Source organism: Bombus vancouverensis, chromosome 7 (assembly GCF_051014615.1).
Source record: "Bombus vancouverensis nearcticus chromosome 7, iyBomVanc1_principal, whole genome shotgun sequence".
In the NCBI taxonomy this organism is placed as follows: domain Eukaryota; kingdom Metazoa; phylum Arthropoda; class Insecta; order Hymenoptera; family Apidae; genus Bombus; species Bombus vancouverensis.
In genome coordinates this window covers 6,991,277-7,011,009 of record NC_134917.1, presented here as the reverse complement: position 1 = coordinate 7,011,009, position 19,733 = coordinate 6,991,277, and the positions used below count along the sequence as shown (strand labels likewise).

Here is a 19,733-nt window from a genome sequence, read left to right as displayed (position 1 = left end):
TCAGACTCGTTTCTTCGACCCCTGCTTCACGAGGCTTCGTCGCACGTGGAATTCGTATGCATCAACTTCGGTAATGTTTTTTCGGTGGACCGTCCGCTCGTCGTTTCGAGCGCTCGTAATTTTGAGACCAATTTCAATTTAAACGCTATGAGAATTTTTTCTAGGAAGACCATCTTGGTATTTTGTGAAATGTAATTGAGAAATTGAAACGTTAGATAAATGATGTAAGTGATGACACATAAAGGTATGATTTTTTTAGTGGAAAAAATGTTATTAGGTTCTGCAATAATTTATCTTAATTTATGTAAGATAGAGCTCGCAAGTTTATAGCAATTAAACAATTAATGATATGATCGATATATAAATGATGTAGATTAAGCGGGAAAATTAAATAACAAAGATTGATTCCTTTGATGAAGCTTCTTATTGGAAGTCTGAAATTTCAACTTCGCAATTATTGGAAACAGTGAAAGAGAAAAACGAAAATTGAATGGATCAAAACTTTTATAAGAAAGGAAATAAATAGATTTTCCATTTTTTGCTTCTTTTGTAATAATTGTAGTTGTAATTTTCCTTTCCTCTTTTTAAACTCAATGTGGATGAAACGGTGATTTATGGAAAGAAGGAAAAGTAAAAGGTATGGCCTGTGGTATTATATTATAGAATGTTACAGGAAGCACACTGATCTACGACCTCAGAAGGTTACAATGCAAGTCTTATTACACATAATTACATTTTAACGGGTTTAAAGAGAATATAGGACATGTTGGAATATGAAATACGTGCTCCGTTAAAGAAAAAGACGTGTTAAAGCAGAACGAGTCATGCAATTTATTAAACTACCGTACTTAATCACTATCTCTTGCATTAAATAGGAATAGTATTATATGTTATAATCATCTAGGTACTTTTACATTACTGCTCTGAAATATTATTTCCTACTTTGTTATTTTGTTTCTCACCAAGCCAAGTCACCACGGTCTTTAAAATTTGAACATAAAGCGAATCAAATAAGCAAATAAAATATCTTCCATCGAAAGAAATGCAATATCCTAGAACTGATAATTTATACAAATCAGAGATAACGACTCTATTTGATCGTTGGGAAAATACCTTGAATTACATGAAGATTACTTTAATTAATCATATGACGTTACGAAGGAATTACAAGCGATTAAAATTTTATTTGACGAAACGACATTTCATATGCAGGAACCTAATAGCTTCCTCTCGGATCGTTAAGAATTCCAGTTATGAACCCGACTCGACGAGGTCGTAGAATTCGTACCATCCGTGAACGGACGTCTCATCAGAATCGAGAAGCGCATCAAACACAAATAATTGACAAACTTTACAGCCGATTTCTTCAGCGATAACATCATCGCGACCAATCTTCTCTCGAGCGACTGCATTTTTATGACTTTTCTTCCCTTCCCCAAAAAATCCACGTCGCTCGATGTCGAGGACGAGCCGTGTATCTTTTCGACACCTTCACCCTTTTTCGCCTCATTTACCAACGAATGCTCTTCCCCCATCCGTAACTTATTGTCCTCGCCTCGTGCCCTGTCGCTCTCTCGATATGGCGTGCGCTGAACAAGGCGCTCGAACAAGCCACGCGTCCTCGCGGTAGGTCAGTACATTGGAACTGCTCGCGCAAACTTCCATCGATCGTTTATCTTTGCCACGAATTGATTTCCGGCGATTTACCGTTCGGTTTCGACCCTCTTTGCTCTCTTTCCGCTTGATCGATGCTCGTTGTGCCCGTCTAGTTTTGGTTTTCAGTCGATTCATTCGAAGATGTATAGTCGGAGACAAAAATAAGTGGACAGGTAATGGAAATAAATATCGATGAAGTTTTGTTAAATACGGCTTGCTTAGACATAAATGTAAATATTAAGTTATATGTATTTAAATGTTAATTATTATGTATATATATGTATATAGTATTATATTATATTATATTAGTAGTATATATACTACTATGTGTATGTATATGTATCTATCGTCTATATTCTCTATATATATTACTATATACTATACACATAATAGTATAGTATATATGACATTATATTACTATTATGATATAATATTGTATCTACTATACTACTATACATAGATAGATAGATAGTAGATATCAATTACTTTATATATATATATATATATATTACTTTATATTTTACTATTATTATATATACTATTATTTATATATTATATATACTATTATTATATACTATTACTATATATATATATATAAACACACATAATTTAAGTATATAACACTAATACTATTTCGATCAAACTTTCACTACCTGTTCACTTATTTTTGTTCCTGACTGTAGTATAGTTTTGGATCATTCAAGAGGAACACGTCGCTATATTCTTACCACAACTTTTCAATAAGGCATTTATATATAATATTATTTTCGTTTTTGTTTACCTATGGAACATCTTGACAAAAATTATATGAAGATTTGTGTTCAATATCAAGTTCAAATAAAAGTATTTAAGAATACCAATATCAACCTCAAACACTTATTGTAATTAATTCTTATTGTATGTTTGTACAGAAATAGATTAGAGATTTATATTCCTTATATACAATCCACGGGACAATTTACTGTATTTAATTTTCCAGTCATTAACCATCGGCACTAAAACTTTCATAGCACCTTCCTTAACCACATTAAATCAATCAGCCCAAACCCGAACACCCCTCACACAGATCGTAAAGATCGCAAATTGCAAACCTACATACGAACTTTATACTTTCCTTCGAGCATTTCGACACGCTTCAGCGGTTCGTCAAAGCCGGAAGTATGTAGAAACCTCCGTAAGCGGTATAAAGATGCCAGATAACGATCGTCGAAAGTCTACCGAACATCGTCGCGTAACAAGACCCATCGAAGCAAACAAATTTTATGGATGATCGTTTTACGATCGCGATATCACTCGGTTTCGCGAGTTAAATACCGAAATCATAGATGTCGAATTCGACATGTGATTCAACGATACGCGACAAAAGGAAGCAAAGTAAAACAAAATGTAAGCCAGGCGCATTTTTGTTCGAATTAAACAGAAAACATAAAGTCTTATTGTCGCTTCTCGTTAGCACGCGATCGTTTAAAATTCGTAGCTAACTGCACGGGAAAAGAACCCTCTGCAACAGTGGCTTCGCGATTCGTCGAATATCACAGACATGCGCCCGCCATTGGCAAGAGGGAGACAGCAAGCAAAGGAGAGGGAAAAAGACGGAGTAAAGAGGGAGAGAGAGGAGAGGGTTGCTCGCAAGTGAGCAGCACGTGCGTAGCAGTCATCCTGGCGCACTCGCCAGGACCGGTTCTTCCTTTTCAAACAATCTTCCTCATCCATTGACAATCGATTGCTCGTGTCTTTCATGTTCCATTAGTGGTCTCTCGTAATTTAGTTCTCCAAAGCTCGATTACCGTCCAGCGCTCAGATAACGAGTCGCGTCTACGTGCGTGTTTCGACTCTGACCGCCGATAAATTCTTCGGTGGAAGGTTGAAGTACGGCGCGAATTCCGTAAAATCGCGTTGGGACCATTGAAAAATGCAGTCATCTCGCGAAGATCATCAGTGCTCTTACAACCGAGATCTCGGAAACAATAGTGGCTCGCGGAGGAAACTTATACTCGACGAGGAAATTCTTTTATCAATCTTCTCGTGGATTAAATCAGTGATTAGTCAAGGGAAAGCTCGATTTTTTATACTTAGACCAACTGAGAATCTCGATTATCATAAAACAAAAGCCTCCATATGTGTCTTCGTCGTGTCATTGATCGGTGCACTCGATTCGTAGATGCTCGATTCGATGAAGAACCGTTCGAGAGATGACAGTGTGCGAGGAGGACCGGAAGAACATGAGACACAGCAGCTCTTGGCCGGATTGGGCGCTACAGACGGTGAAAGTGCGCGTGGATCCGTTGTCGCGCGCCTTCACAATTATCCCGACGATTCGCGAGGGTTTGCACCCGTTGTTGAAGAGCAACTGGATCGACGAGATCGTTTTCCTCGATCATGACGGCTCGACGTCCGCCGAGACGAAACGACGATTCGTGTGCAGCACCAAGACAGTCGAACAGAATGGCCACGGTGAATTAGGGGAAACTTTCGAACTACGCACCCTTGTACCTGACGTTATGAATGAAAGTCCCGGAAAAGCTATTGGCGAGGATGGAGGAAGTGGCGAATGTCATAAAAACGAGTCAAAATTGCCTTCGAGACTGTGGTGCAACGAAACTGCCAGAGAATCTCACGAAGATAATAGAGATATGTCTGAGAGAAGTAAGCCAGACTTCTATCTAGTTGACGAAGAACGTACGTCGATACCATACTGCCAGGAAGACAATACGAATAAACCAAACTTCAGATTGGAATCCACCGATGAACCTTCCAAATGTTCCACAGCACAAAACAAATACACAGAAGAATCAACCGAATTGAAACACGAAGATCTTCTACCTTTAGAAATCATCGTAAAAATCGAAACATCCAAGCATCTGCAAACAGTTCCAATTGGAACGGAAGACAGAGAAGGCGCTCAAGGTTTGACCCAAAAATCCAACCCAAGAAAGACACCAACTCCTCAAATTGAAATAGTAGATTACGACGATATAACAAGCTTCTCCCTTGTAACGGAAAGACAAATGCAACATGCTTGCCCGAAATGCACTTCGGAAGGTCAGCTTCTTGAACGTGTAGACCCATTTCGTTCGCCGGTTTCGAGCAGGAAAAAAACCGTTGGTCGGTGTCAGGATGGGAAGCCGGAAATGGTCCGTAAATATTCCGCGACGGAGGGTAAAATGAGGAACAGCTGGCGTAGAATAGGAGCGAGCGGTCTAATTGGAGGCGCCAGGAATAGGGAGAAGGAGAAGTATGCGCGGAAGAGGAATCCGCTGTGCAGGCCGACGAACGACGTGAGGAAAGAGGCCACCCTGAGGAGGCATTACTATCCGGAGGGAGGCTGGGGCTACGTGATCGTGACCTGTTCTGCGCTCGTTCATTTCCTCGGGATCGGTTTGCAGCTCGCGGCGCCTGGCAGCTGGCATCTAACCGCCAAGCTAAAGTTCCATCAGCCCGCCCTTCACAGCGCAGGTAAGATATTTCTCGTCTTATAGAAAGTGGAAACAACGTGATGAGGTAGAAAAATTAGTCAGTAGTTAGAATTTAGGAATTTCTAATTAGTTTATTCTCCTGTGTTAAGGAGACTTATCTACCTATATCCTTTCAGTTTGTAGTAAATTTGATGTTCATAACATTAGTTACTTAATTACTAGTTACAAATTAAACCTTAGGTCATACACGTGAAGATTAAGCTTTAGCAGACTATTACATTATGCAGAGCTTCCTATTTGTACGATCTGTGACCCTCAGATTTTTAAATCTTCTAAATAACAATTCATCCCAATCAAAAATTAGGTTAATATGGTAGAATGGCTATTATGAAAAATATGTCTTACCTTGTCGAATAAATATTGGCCAGTTCTAGGAAATCTTTCATTACGAGATTCATAACTTTATGATTTAATCAGATATAATTCTTCTGTGATACAATTAAAAAGTCAGACTCAGAAATTGTGTAACATGATGAATGTTCTGCTTAAAAGAGTCATTCTTGTTACGAACTCTCCGATTGGTAATCCTACTTTACGCTTCATTTTACAACCTCGCTACACAACTTCCAGCAAGTATACTTTTGCTGGAGAAATGTGTCAAGTTTAATTGGACGTTACTTAATTGAACCAGACAGTCGTTTATCTTAATCGGAAGTTCGACTGTTCGAATCGATGATAATCACAGAATGGCGGTCGAAAAGAGTTTTAACGCGTGAATTCGGGAGCCGGGCAATCGGTTGATTGCGCTAAGTGAAAACCTTGTTCGAAGATACGATCGAGCAGCGTTCATAAATCAAATCGTTTTTACGCGGTCGTTTTTTTCCCACGGTTCGAGCCGGCGCCAATGATCGTCGCTGATCGTTATGTACACGCGGGTAGAGGCTCTCGAGAGACTGTTCGCTCCGAGATGCGAAATTACCCTTTGAGGCTTCGCGATAAGGAATGCCGACAGGTACTTGGTCTCAAACTGGTGGATAGGTTGTTATTGGGACTGGAAAATTTAAGATACGTTGAGTCATGTTTCCGTTGGAGTGATTTTGTCGAAGTATCGATGCGAGGAATGTTTGTCGAGGGAGATTTGAAGTTCAAATTTGAAAGCATCGAGTCATGTTTTCAATGGTGCAATCTTCTCGAAATACTCATTGGTTAGTTTTGAGTTGAAATTTGAAATCATTCAGATGGAAAGATCGCAATTTTTCAGTTAAAAATTGTATTGGACGGCCGTGCATTTAAATACGCTTAAAGCGAAATAAAATGGCAACTTGGTTCTTACATTAAAACGAAGAGGGCTCGAGTTAAGAGACAAATGGTGGCATAAACAACTCTTTGGTCCAATCAACGGTTCTCGAAACCCCGTTTTAATAACCACAAGTCAACTATTACGAACGATCGTTTGTTTTTGCACACACTCTTTACACCCCTGGTCAATTTAAATACCAACTCGCTGGCTCAGCAGGTCACTTGTCCCGCTATCGGAGATTCGCGCAATGAATTGCCGTGAGTGGTCAATAATTCCACTTGTAATCAACTTATCTCGACACTCTTTTCCAAAACGGAGATACAGAACGCGTCGTATCAGTTTGTTGAAGGTAATTCTCATATCGCGTGAAAAAAATACTGTGGCTTCGTTTTTCAGGTTTCTCGATTTTGCTGCATGCAAATGAAACGTCTCGCTTCGTTAACGATGTTGTGTACAATATTTCAGACGGTGAGATTACGTGTCTGATTCCACGAGTACTGGTTAGGAGTAAAAGAAAAAAAAGAAAAGCGAATAAGAATAAGGAAGAACAAAAAACAAATTCTTATAATATTTTTTGGAAATGTAATCGTTACTCAACGACCGTAAAAAGCAAGACCAACTGTGTGTTTCGATCGGCGCATAACCGCAATGGTGAGCTCTTCAATTTATCCGATACGAAATCGTGTAGCAAGACCAAAGTCAGAGAAAAGGAGAATTGTTGTATCGACAGTCTGGCCGCGTCGCGAAAGCCTCACGTACTTGTTTCACGCGTGCAAGGCATCGCGATGCATTTACGAAGGACCGATGAGCCTTCTTACGAGGGACAAGCATTAATTTGCTTGCTCTCGACAGGTAAAACGTAACCTTTCGTGCGGACACGTGGGCCAGTTCGAAATGGTCCGTGTTCCCGAAACGATCGTGAAATGCAAAACACTTGGAGAGGAAGAATATTGTGGTTTCGTTTCTTGCTGTGATATTCGATCGAGTTCGTGACTTGAGATATAGTTTTTTCACGCGACGAATTATCGAACTTTATATTTGTTATTGAGTTTAGTTTAACTAAATAATATAAATTTTAAATCGTTTTGAGGTAATGGTTAACAAAATCGCTAGCAGATTAATTTCAGATTAATTCGCGACTAACTTGAATTGAACTTTGAGCTATGAATATATTCTCAAGAAACTAGTGTTTAGTGTAAAAGTGCCAATCTCAGACAGTTATTGTTTACAGCAAAATATATTCTATAAAAATGAAACAAACAGATACGAACTGTGATGAACGTTTTGTTTCGATTTACTATGATAGCAAACATGTTAAGTTCAACAATGACGAAGAAACTCTAGTGTGTATAATATAAAACATCTGACACGGAGTGAAGTATTTATTTAAAATAATTCAAAAATAAGTAATCCAGGAATAAATAAACCATCTATCAGACAGATATTAATTTCCTCACCATCGATTTCGCTCCAAGATTATCATCAACGTCCATAAAAATCATGAAATAAAACCGTACAAACTATTTCGCCCGAGGTAATGCCCATTGAACGGGGTAATACGTGCTGCAACAAGTACCCGCATGCTGTATAGCACGCGATTTATCGATCACCGCCTAATCATTATTTTCATCGCGAAAAATCAGCCCTCGAAATGGACGTAGGGTGTAGTTCATCAATTCCCTCGAACAGTGATACATATCGAAAACGTCGTGACTCTTATAGCGCCGCGATGATTAACGAGAATGCGATTGCTGACGAATCGTCTGGAAGCAGTCGTCACGCAGAAGCTCCAATAAAATCTCAGCAATTTATCATTCAAAAGATACCAAAATTACCAGACAATTCCAGTTTAGAATCGGAGAGTTGGTCCATGGAAAGCTCTGTATTGAAACGAGACCTAACTAGAACTTCGTCTACAGACACCAGCCGGTCTTGGAACGAGAGCATCGAGATACCAGAAATATTTTTGTCCCATCCCGAACTATGGAACCGGCTAGCAAGGTGTCGTTGCTTTCTCATGGCAAAACTGTCGATCTCATCCGATTGTCAGTGTCAGTGTCGTTGCCAGTGCCGGTGCAGCCAGTGTCAATACTATCGTCGCAAGATCTCCAGTTGTTCGAGCAGAGATCATACGTTCCTAGCCGGTTTCAAGAGGAAAGATTCTAGTTATTCGGTGTCCACCTGCCAGAGCATCCTGCCACCCTCTTCCGGCAGGAACTCGATCGTCAGTCTGTTCCATGAAATCAAGGAGGACGGTCGCGAGGCTCAACTCGTCGACGAGGTGATCCAGCGTCGGCACTCGGATCAAACGCAGTCACCACGCGGCTGCAAGATCGGCCGTGTAGATAATCGCCGATTCTCCGAACAAGCGTTCGCTAGAGGAGCAATTGAATGCGCTAGAAGAAACAGCGACGAGGTTGATGCAACCAAACCAATCATCGCAAGAACCTATCCTCGCTTCTTTCCGGAGAAGATCTCCAGAATCAACGAATCTTGGACGCCTTTGCATAATGAGAGTCACGAGACCGATCCATTGAAAGAAACTCCCGAAAGAAATATAGACAAGCGCGGTTCCGCCGCGCAGCAGAGAAAGGAGAAAAAGGATGAAGGTTCAAGAGACGTTTCGAACGAACGTCGAAGGAGTAGCATAAGTATAACGCCAAAAATGATGAGGAGACGATTCTCCGAACAGCTGATCCTCGAAGGTGGGCTGGGTAGTATTCCTGGTTATGAGGATCTGCTTGATGAACAAGAGGAAGGGGAAGAATCTCTCACCGCAATGAATGCTCGCAAGAAAATCACCCTCAAGAGACATTATTACCCAGAGGGTGGCTGGGGTCATGTGATCGTGCTACTCGCGATTCTAGTGCAATTGATCTGCCACGGGGTGCAACTTGGATCTGGTGTATTGCTGTCTTCGATGGTCCAACAATTTCAATGTAACGTGGGACATACAGGTATGAATTATTTAAGAATTGATAGCTTGTTTCTGCAGGTGTGACAATGGTTTGATAAAACGTTTAAAGATGATGTATTGCTGCTTGTTTACGATGTATTTTTTGAAATTGAAGTCGATGGTATATCTAGGGCTTATTGCATTGAGATTTTAATAATTTTATAGAAAAATGTATTATAGATACTCTTTTGCTTCGTATTTTTTAAATTGTGAATATACGATGGTTTCTTCTCTCATTCCTACTTCTTCATTATTCTTATCTACAATATTGTTTCTTGTTTATCAAGCTTAGATCATTGTTGTATATCATTTGCGTCTGTATCAACGGACTTAGAAATAAACTGAGGCGTTTTACGTTGAAATCTGGTCCATACGAATTTCGATCCATTTGGAGATTAATTTCACAGAATATCTTATATATATATATAATACTCGGCAAAAACATTAATAAATAAAGCATATCAAAGTAATGAGTGATAAGGTGTTGTTAGCTCCACTCTCGTTCAATAAAAAGAAGGAAAAATGAAAAGACTAAACTTGAAAAGCATTAAAAAATAAAATTACATAACGCAACATCTTAAACGCAAATATAAGACACCAAAATTCATAATTATGTTTCACTTAAAACGACATTAAATTCACTCGAAAGTAACAGGAAACAAATTCTCACTTTTCAATTCAGCCTACACGCAATTTAAGTTCCCCGAGTAATTAAAAAAGCCATGCATAAACACGTGAATTGCTCGTATAGATACAAACGATGAATGCGTGCATCTGCTCCACACGGTAATGGCCAAATTAACTCGATAAGAAGCGAAACTTTTCACTTGGACGAGGAAATGCAGAGGCAAGATACGCGCAACGTATACGCGATTTCATACACCGGCACGGCAACTGTCGCCCCGGCAAACGGTACTTACCTACCGTAACTCGCACTCGTGGCTTGTACGAGTCCTGTTCTACATTGCACACGACCGTGCACTCTTAACCTACATGAGTTTACACGAAGCGAAACACGTGCATCGTAGAACGGATCGTAGAACGTTTGTCGGATCAGCTATGTCGACTTCGATGCTCAATCTCCCTCGAGAAAAACTGTCTCCATGGATATCGATCTTAGGATCGCTACGATATTCTACTCATTTATTTACTTCTCTCTTTTTATTTCAAATGGAACCTCGTTAAAATCACAAGGTGAGCCGTTTACATCATACCTACTTACTTGTTAAGACGTCGTGTTGTGCAGCGAACGGAATATTAAAGCAAGATATCATTAGGCAACGAGCAAAAAGGCACATTGGTATTCTAGTTAAAGTGGATGTCACAGGTACGAGAGTATTCTGGAAAATCGATGATGATTTTTTCGTTTCCCTAGGATGTCTTCTATTAAACTTGCGTAAATTAGAATTATGGATTGTTTTAGTTTAATTGTGTGGAGATCAATTTGTTAACCTGTGGAGGGAAGTTAATTTGTTTCTGAATCTAATACATAATATCTTTATTTAGAGATCCTCTATGTTTACATATCATTTCACATTCTTGTTAAGACCGAACCATGTTGTATTTACATTTGTAAATAAGTCAAATTGTATTTACCGAAATTGATTTGTCTTCATTATGTAAGGGTGAATTATTTTAGAAGTTGTTTAAGGAAAATTGGAAAACGATGCTGTTTTTCCTTTTAGTGACAATTTGAAGTTTTATGGAGTTTTATAGCTGGGATAAATGTTCGTGACCCTTTATACGAAAATGTAAAATTCTGAACAGGTTATCACAGTCGTTGAGGCGCTTGTAGAAAATTGAACGTATTTTACGACAGTTATATGCGCTGCTGTAAAAACTGAGATCTCGAGGCATCAAATTTGGAGAGTTTTAAAGAATATATCAAACGAAATAAAGAATTGTTCCTATTTTTTGCATGTACATTTTTTATTAATTGTGAACTATGTAGAAATAATGTACATTTAGTTATTACTTAATTTAAAGAGCTAAATAAACTCTATTTTCTATTAGCTGTTTATTCTGTTTTTTTACTAGTTTTGTTTGTTTCTTTTTTGTGATACGTTACAAATGATTCTTTGATATAACTTTTGGAAAGAGTTTAAGCTAATGCAACCAAAATATTTGCATAAAACGAAATAACTGGCCTTATCAAGACTGAAATACCGACATGCATAATATTATAGAGGTAACATAGCGCCCTCTACCTTGCAAATGAGAACATTCTCTGGACAAATATGGTAAATCTCATGTGTAATTGTGCAAGAATGTCAAATTGGGGAGAAATTAAATATTAATTAAGGTTAAACGAATAAAATTATTGTAGAAGACATACATGACAGGACAAGAACAATATAAAAAGGACATGTATAAAGATTCTTCCCGAATGAATCTAACACGCGGAAAGGATATTTGATTGTATCATTTTAAACTATATAAATTATAACACGTTGCACATTGCGCATCGTAAATTTTGATTCGAATTTATCAAATTACTGGTTTGGTAAACTTCTACCTTACCAACTATCGACATGTTATCGATTCTGGAAAGAAACTATGACGTTTGAAATCCCTAGGCAATACCAGTTATTTGAACTTCATAAATGAGTAGAACAAAGTTAAATTTTGAAGAAAATTTGACACCGTGGATGCAATAATCAATAAACGATTTTCTAATTCCTGAAATTATTACATGAAAAACATTTCATAACGCTTCAACAATCTCCCCACCCTTCACCTTAATAAATTAAAGTGAAACTAAATTAAAAGTAATTAAAATGAAAAGGATATCAATAAATCGTAACATTAAAATAACTTTTTACTTTCTGAAAATATAACGCAACCTTAGAAAATAAAAGAACGAATAAAATGAATATAAAAAAATTCCTTTTACCTAGTTCTACATATTTATGTACAAATTAATTCATTCCAAATTAATTAAACAATCATAGTCCTGAATACAACATATCTATAAAATATCGCGATCAATAACACTTCCATCTAAAGAAATATCTTAATCAATATCTATATATGAATCTATGGAACATAAAAATTCTAAACTTTACGTAACGAAGTCATAAAGATCTCGATGAATGGTAAGCTATGTAACATCAAAAATTGTGATAACCCAGGTAAAGGATAATGTGGTCCTTCAAAAAACCGAGAAGAAATTATTAAAATAGGAAGTCTTATATTACCAATATCCCCTGACAAGTCTCATCGAGAAAAGCGACAGGAAGATACGGATTATTTCAGTGCGACGTCAGCCGCAAGGAAATCCGTAAGAAGCGATTGTCAGTGGAAGCGAGGAATCACTATCAGCTAGGAGGAAAGGATAATTCCACATAGCAATGAAATCCTCCAACCACCGGAATGCTTTTGTTCTATCCTTTTTGGGACCGTTACATTGACCCCCGTTTCCAGACCAAACTGCAATTCTCCAGGACGCTGACATTCATGCATTCAAATTCGCGAAACCTATCCTTGCTTCGATCTCGATCGCTGAACGAACACTTTGGCTTTCGCGAGAAGTTGAAACTTCCCGAGAGTCGATTCAAACGATCTTATTCGTTGTTCGCGATCGTAGATGGTTTCTCTTTGTTCCTTTTTAAAGCAATACTGCTGATCGTAGAAGAAAACGAATGAAAACGAATCACTGCTAAAATTCCTGAATAAAATTTTGTTCTTTCGCTGATTTTTTTGCTTTTGAAAATAGAAAAGTGAAAATTACTGATTCCATAAAACATTATACTTTTTTTAACATTTACGTGCTTTGTAATTTTCTTTGAATTTGAAGAAGGCTAAAAATAAGATTCAGGAAATAGGATTCAGTTTCTTTCAATAGGATAACTACAGTACTTTTTCTATGTTTCTGATTTTTATGCATTAATAAAGGAATAGATATTTATGTAAAAAGACACGTCCAATTTAAAATGAAAAAATGACGTAATTTTATCAATTTTTCGAAATTTTGAAATTGCTCGCTGATTAGTTATAACCAGTACGGTAAACAAAAACAAAATTTAATAAAATCCCCTTTTTATTTTTAACGTGTCATACAAATTGTGTAGCCATTGTCTTACATATACCTTATAGAAGAAAACGACAAAGAGGAAAAAATGTTAGAAACGAAATAAATCAAAGGAAAACAAAATCGATTTAAATTCGTGATGAGTAACAGATTTTAAGTTGGGACTATCCAATAATTCGTGAAAACTTTATTGCGTACGTAACTAATATTCTCGCGTGCTAGACTGTTCGTTCAACAGAACAATAAGTCGTTCAACTTCACCGTATCACGAGGGTGACAAATGTCTTTTAGTTGGCATGAATGCAAAACAGCTGGACTGGGGAATAGACTACTTTACTTCTATTCGTGAAAACGCCTCTTCGCAATCACGATGACTACAAAACGGGTGTGAAAATCCGCTGAAACGGGAAACGTTCTCGCCTCGATATTTTCTAAACGCAATCTCAATGTAAATCTATAGAATCCAGTTGGAGAATGGAATCTGCCGCGACTGAAAAGTTGATTTACATGATACTGTAATGCAAATTACAAAATATTTCAAAAAATAATCATTAGAAAAGATATGCACGAAATGAGCATAAAAATTAGTATAACACGGGAAACCTCTGATAGAGCAGCGTATTTTTCATGTAAGTTCGAAAGAAGATAAAAATATTAGATATATAACTCAATTTTGATTATTCTCCAATTAAATACTATCGCTATTTTTCAACTGTTGCATTAAAGAAATTCTCTCAAAACCCTCGCTTTCCATGGATTGGCAAAATGTTTTATAAACTGAGCAAAAGTAAATATAATTCACATAAAAATGACAACTACGTAATCAACCTAAGTATTTTACAATTTCAACAGAAATTTTCTTCGAAGTTAGATGCATTTGTATCGATTTTTACAATATTGAACTTATCCAAAGAAACTTAGAACTAGATCAGTGAAACGTCAGGTGATACCACCTCAGTAGGAGGATCGGGCTCTTCCTCGCAGCATCCGGGGTGTGAACCATAAAGATAGGTTTTACGGTCCTGAAGCGACCGTACGTCACGGGATATCCGAGACGTCAGGAGACGTCCTCGGAACAGTGAGCCACAAGGCTGCAACTTGACGCGTATCGTTGCTTCCAGCAGCTGGGTGGATGGAAAAGATTCGATGGTCGCTGGAAAAGAGTAGAAACGTGGCTGCATGTCGGTGAAACTGCATTTACAACGCCCAGGGGCATAGTTGCTCCGTTCGCGAGATTTGCGGGGAAAACAGAACCCATTGTCTGTGAAAAATTTTTCAGAAGGATCTTCTATTGGAATTTTGGATGCGAGAACGTCTTGATCGTTAAAAAACAGAAAGGAAAAATACATGGAGTTGAGATTATAATAACTAGATTAACGGTGTTTGTTTATGGATTTGTGGGAAAATTAAGTCTACAGAAATATGCAAAATGCGCGTGGTATGCAAATACATACGAAATATCTAAAGCGTCAATTTTATTTATAAACAGTTTAGATGTTTTCTGCACGATTATGTGTTTTCTCGTTGTTATCTCACTGTATCAAACAAATAAGTCCTTATTAGCGATATTAGGAGTTTAAATTTGTTCAAGTAACTGGCGAATAATGTATTATTATTTGCAAAAGCGATAAGGTAAGCCACTGATAATCTAGTCTATCGTGCCACTAAAGTTTTAATATATTTCTAGTAATCTCTGTCATGTCTGATAATAAGAAGTCACTAATAATCTACTCTTCTCTTCAACATTTCCACTGTAATTTCTATTTTCGTTCGTTAACTTGCCAGAACATACGCGGTTGATTACATCAGCAGATGTCGGAATAACTCGGTATCGTAACCAGAAATGAGGGAAACTTCTGAAGGAGCAATAATGGACGACACATAGCGGGGAAGGATATCGTTTCTTTATGCCTCTTAAGAACTTTTCCAATCAAGTCTAACACCCCATCCTCATTTGTGTGCCACCGATTAAGAAAGAATGTTTATGCAAGGCATCAGGAGGATGCATGACGATCGACTCACGCGAAACGAGCAACTTCCGCGACTATATAGGCAATGCCCTGTCGGTAATTCTCTTATATTTTCCGTGCCCTCGGGCAATGATATGACTAGAAATAACATGCATCTGCTGATTGTTAGTACACGGTATGTCTGCTTTCAATGTATACATTTGCTTCCTTGCTGGAAAACACAGAACTGTTTATTCGAAAACTATTTGATTTAGGAGCAAACACGTGATGGTGGCATTGAACTTTTTTGCAATTATGTATTTTACGAACATAAATTTAGAGCAGGTAATTCTTGAGAGTTATTCCATAACCCGCAAAATCCACACATATCAGATTTATAACACGATAGTAGCATAATAATATTTACAACATTCTATCTAAGAAATGAGATTCATCTCGGTCACCAACGACGGCTATCCAACGCTACAACGCCCAAAAAGCTCATAGTACTCGAACACAAATGCATCTAATCGTTTGATAGTCTCATCTCTCTCGATGTTCTCTTTCAACCATTAATAAAACCAATCCACAAACAATGTCCCCTATGCCCATTACACAATCAATGAGACATAGAGCGAACGTCATTTCGTAGGAACGTCGACGACCCATTGTGACCTGTAAAACTTTATTAGGGTGCTCCGGTCTAGATACACAGAGGTTTATTGTACGCGGCTCCATCGCGAAGTTGGCTAGTTGGAAGATGAAATGGAAGTCGAGGCGAGGTCGGTTAATGACATTCCACGGGGCACGCGCCGCGCTCGCCAGAAAAAGTTTACGTTCTTGGAGCGGCGTTGTTCGAGCGGGTCGTGCACGCCGAATCGAGTTTTACTTTCATTTGGTGAAAGTGGTGGCCCCACCGGTTCTCTACTGGCCGCCGCCGCCGCCGCCGCCACCGCCACGAGCTTATCAGACGTACGCCGTTTTTCTTATTCTTATTCTCTCCCCCTACACTCCTCTCAGACGTCGTTTCTACAAGGCATTTCGTTCTGGTGGAACCTTTTGCCTCGAGACTCGTCTCGTTCCTCCTCTCGTCTTTTCCTTATTGGTCCACCGACCAAGTAATCTGTACTTGGTACGATTCCCTTCCCCTTTCAATTCTTTCTCTCTTCTCTTCTCATCGTTTATTTTCTTTTCTTCCTTTTTCTTTCATCCTGTACACCCTACTACTTCTTTCGTTTTCCTTCGTTTTCGTTTACGAGTCTGGCAGGTTATGTATCAAGTGCACAGGATGCGCTCGTAATAAAGCCTTGTTTTTTATTACGGTCCATCGAGTTCTTTATCAAGTCGCACACATAAATTTGTATTCGCCCCGCGCCTCGTAAACGCGCGTTGGGTTAAATATTAAAGCGAAGGATTAGATCGCGACGCGACGCTGCTAAATTGGTCTCATTGAGGCGTACATCGGAGGAAATTAGAATGGCCGCGACGGTCGGGAAATGAGCCGCGGATTAACGAAACTGCGAACTGGTCTCACTATCTCGATCCGAGAACCCAGCGGCTTTTCAGAGGATCGTTATCGCGATGGAGACATTGGCGGCTGATATTCTCGTCTCAACGAGACCGCATCCATTATTTAACACGAAACAACTAAAACTGTAATACCAGGTAAAATTTTTCCAAGGAAGAAAGCACATAAAAGCCTTCTGCCTAAATCTCGCATTCTTAATTATGATTAAATGTATAATCGTGTGTCCTGTATTTCTAAGGTCTTTTAATGTAATTAGATATCAAAACTTTCAATATGTCTATGATTTTATGAAAAGTAATATTTATCATTTGAAATGACTGATGTGATTCAATGGACTTTAAATATCGCAAAAGAAGATTTACGTTTATGTTTATTTAGAGAACTGTACTTTTCTACATAGAAGAACATTTTCGCTGCTATTTCGGTAATCAATTTTTTTATAGTGGTTCGGATGCTTTATGACACTTCCCCTGCCATAAAAATTAAGATTGAGAATCATAACCGTAATTTTGCCAATCGAAAAAATCACCGATGTGTACATATGTTTTAGTGCGTTTGTTTTCAAGTTCTCACCATCATTTTGTATATTAATTTTATATTTTCTATATTCTAGCATATTAATATTATATATTAATCTATACTGTATACTATTTTATATTTATACTATATATTGTATTGTATAGTGTATATTATAATTTGTATTGTATATTGTATTATACATTGTATATTAATTTTACATTTTCTATAATTTTGTACATTAGTTTCATATTAAACGAAAATATTTAATGCATATTCGGAGTCTCCAATTATAATACGATCAACATCGAATCGCAAATGGAGCAAACTCTAATCAGTGAAGCCCTGAAAAAGTTGATACTCAGCAAAACCTTCTCATCTGCCTAATCGAGGCCAATATCACTGAATGCAAACCGCGAGCAAGACGTAAGAAACGTAAATGGATGCGTACAATACAACACCACTAACGCCAGAGTACTCAATCTGGTTCTCATTTGATTTTAGATGAAGCTTGACGAATTCTTCAAAAATGAAATCTTTCTTCCAACCATGTACCTTCTGCTTCCCCTTCGCCAAGTTTAAGGAACTTTCATAGCGATCAAAGTTTACAAGTTTATTGTTCAAACATACGGATACTTAAAAATCTCAGTGAAATGGAATTTTATTATTCCGTTGTATTATAATGAAAATTAAGTGAACAAAGATAGTAGTGGATTGATGGAGTTGCAAGTTTAGGAATTGCTTGTGTGATTCTCAATAGAGAGATGTTAGAGATGAAGGATTGAGTTACAAGGCTTTCGTGGATACGATTAACCCTCGATAGAGAGGGTGGAGTTAAAATGAGTTAGAATGTTTTTAGGAGTAGTGTGTTTAGCTGGTAGTCCTTTATTAAAAATTTGTGTAGTGACCTTCGTAGAAGCTTGAACTTAAGATGTAATTTAAAGTACTTGAATTATTAACCATTCTTTGTCCCTTAATATCAAATTGATACTATAAGAAAGCAATATAACAGGAAGATAAATTTGCATATTCTTCTATCGCAAATGCAAAATTATATACCGTTTTCCTAAATGTTCTTATAAAATTTTAGTTTTCTGCTTTAGAAGTAAACTAACATTGTAAATAGGTATTTTAGTTTGCATTAAATATTTTCACCTATTGAGAATTCTGCTTTTAGATAATCCAATGAAAGTTTGGGAATTTTCGCGTGTCGAATAACAGCTTGACATTCTGTGAGAACAGTCCATCATTCTGTAAGAAACTATATCCATCAGCTACTCGAACTCTCATTTCACGGAAATGGATCTGTTAAAACACAGGCGGCCGCGTACAGACATTGATGAATCTACAGATTCCAATTTATTACGCACAGCAAACAATTAATGATTTGCCTTTTGAAATCGAATTTAATGTATCCGCTAAAAATAATCCGAAAATATTTATTAACCGAACATCACTCAAATAAACAAAATTTAGAACTGTAAAAAGTTGTATAAAGCATATACAAATTCAAGAAAATTGAAATGTATCTATACTAATTTCAAATCGCACCATGTTTCCAAAAAACGATAATATTTACGTAACTAGCATTAATGAATCCCATTAAAATTATCGCTTTTGTTGGTATGTTATGTTGTCATAATTGGACTCGTTTAATTACTTACTCGCCATTCAGCAGGATGCTGAATTTAAACTGTTACGAACACGAATATCCAGACTTCTTTTCTCACCTACAACGTGCGTTATTTCCAAACCGGCGACGATCTACCCTAATCGAGAGAACCGCGATCGCACGTGCGATTTCGTCACCGATGATTCAGAGCAACGATGTAAGCAGTCACTTTAAAACTATCAAGTATCTTTACGAGAGACATTAATAGTCGTGAGACTTTATATCGAAAAGTGATAGCGACGATGTTAAAATCGGACCGACATACACAGCCGCATGATCATCCAGAGAATGAAATACAATTTTCCTGCTGAATTTATATAGGATGCCTTTGGAATGGTGTTGGAAAATTTATAGGAATATTTTGTAATTTGTAACTGACATGGAAATCTTGATAAATAGCAGACCACGGGAGCTCGTTACTTTGACTATTATCGTTAACAATCCGTGATTAATTGCCTCACACTTTACGCAATCAGCGGTATTAAAAATATCTTACACAGCGACTTCTCTTGATTGCGTAATCTCTATACCTCATTTTTCTCTCAATTCATATTTACTGTTTTAAATACAGTGACTCGTGAGAGTATTTTATGGATATATTATGTGTGTTGTACAAAATATATCGAAACTTTATTGATATCGTAATAAGGCCGACTGTCATGATTATATTAGAGAAATTTGAGATCTATCTGATAAATATATCTATCTAA

At 37.6% G+C, this 19,733-nt stretch overlaps 1 protein-coding gene across 1 annotated transcript; it reads left to right on the top strand.

The window, feature by feature from the left end:
- Window positions 1-3,848: 3,848 nt before the first annotated feature.
- Window positions 3,849-5,332, top strand: LOC143302924 (uncharacterized). Its single transcript, XM_076619997.1, has 2 exons — window positions 3,849-5,112; window positions 5,313-5,332. The coding sequence occupies exons 1-2, from the start codon at window positions 3,849-3,851 to the stop codon at window positions 5,330-5,332; spliced, it is 1,284 nt and encodes a 427-aa protein (XP_076476112.1).
- Window positions 5,333-19,733: the final 14,401 nt, after the last annotated feature.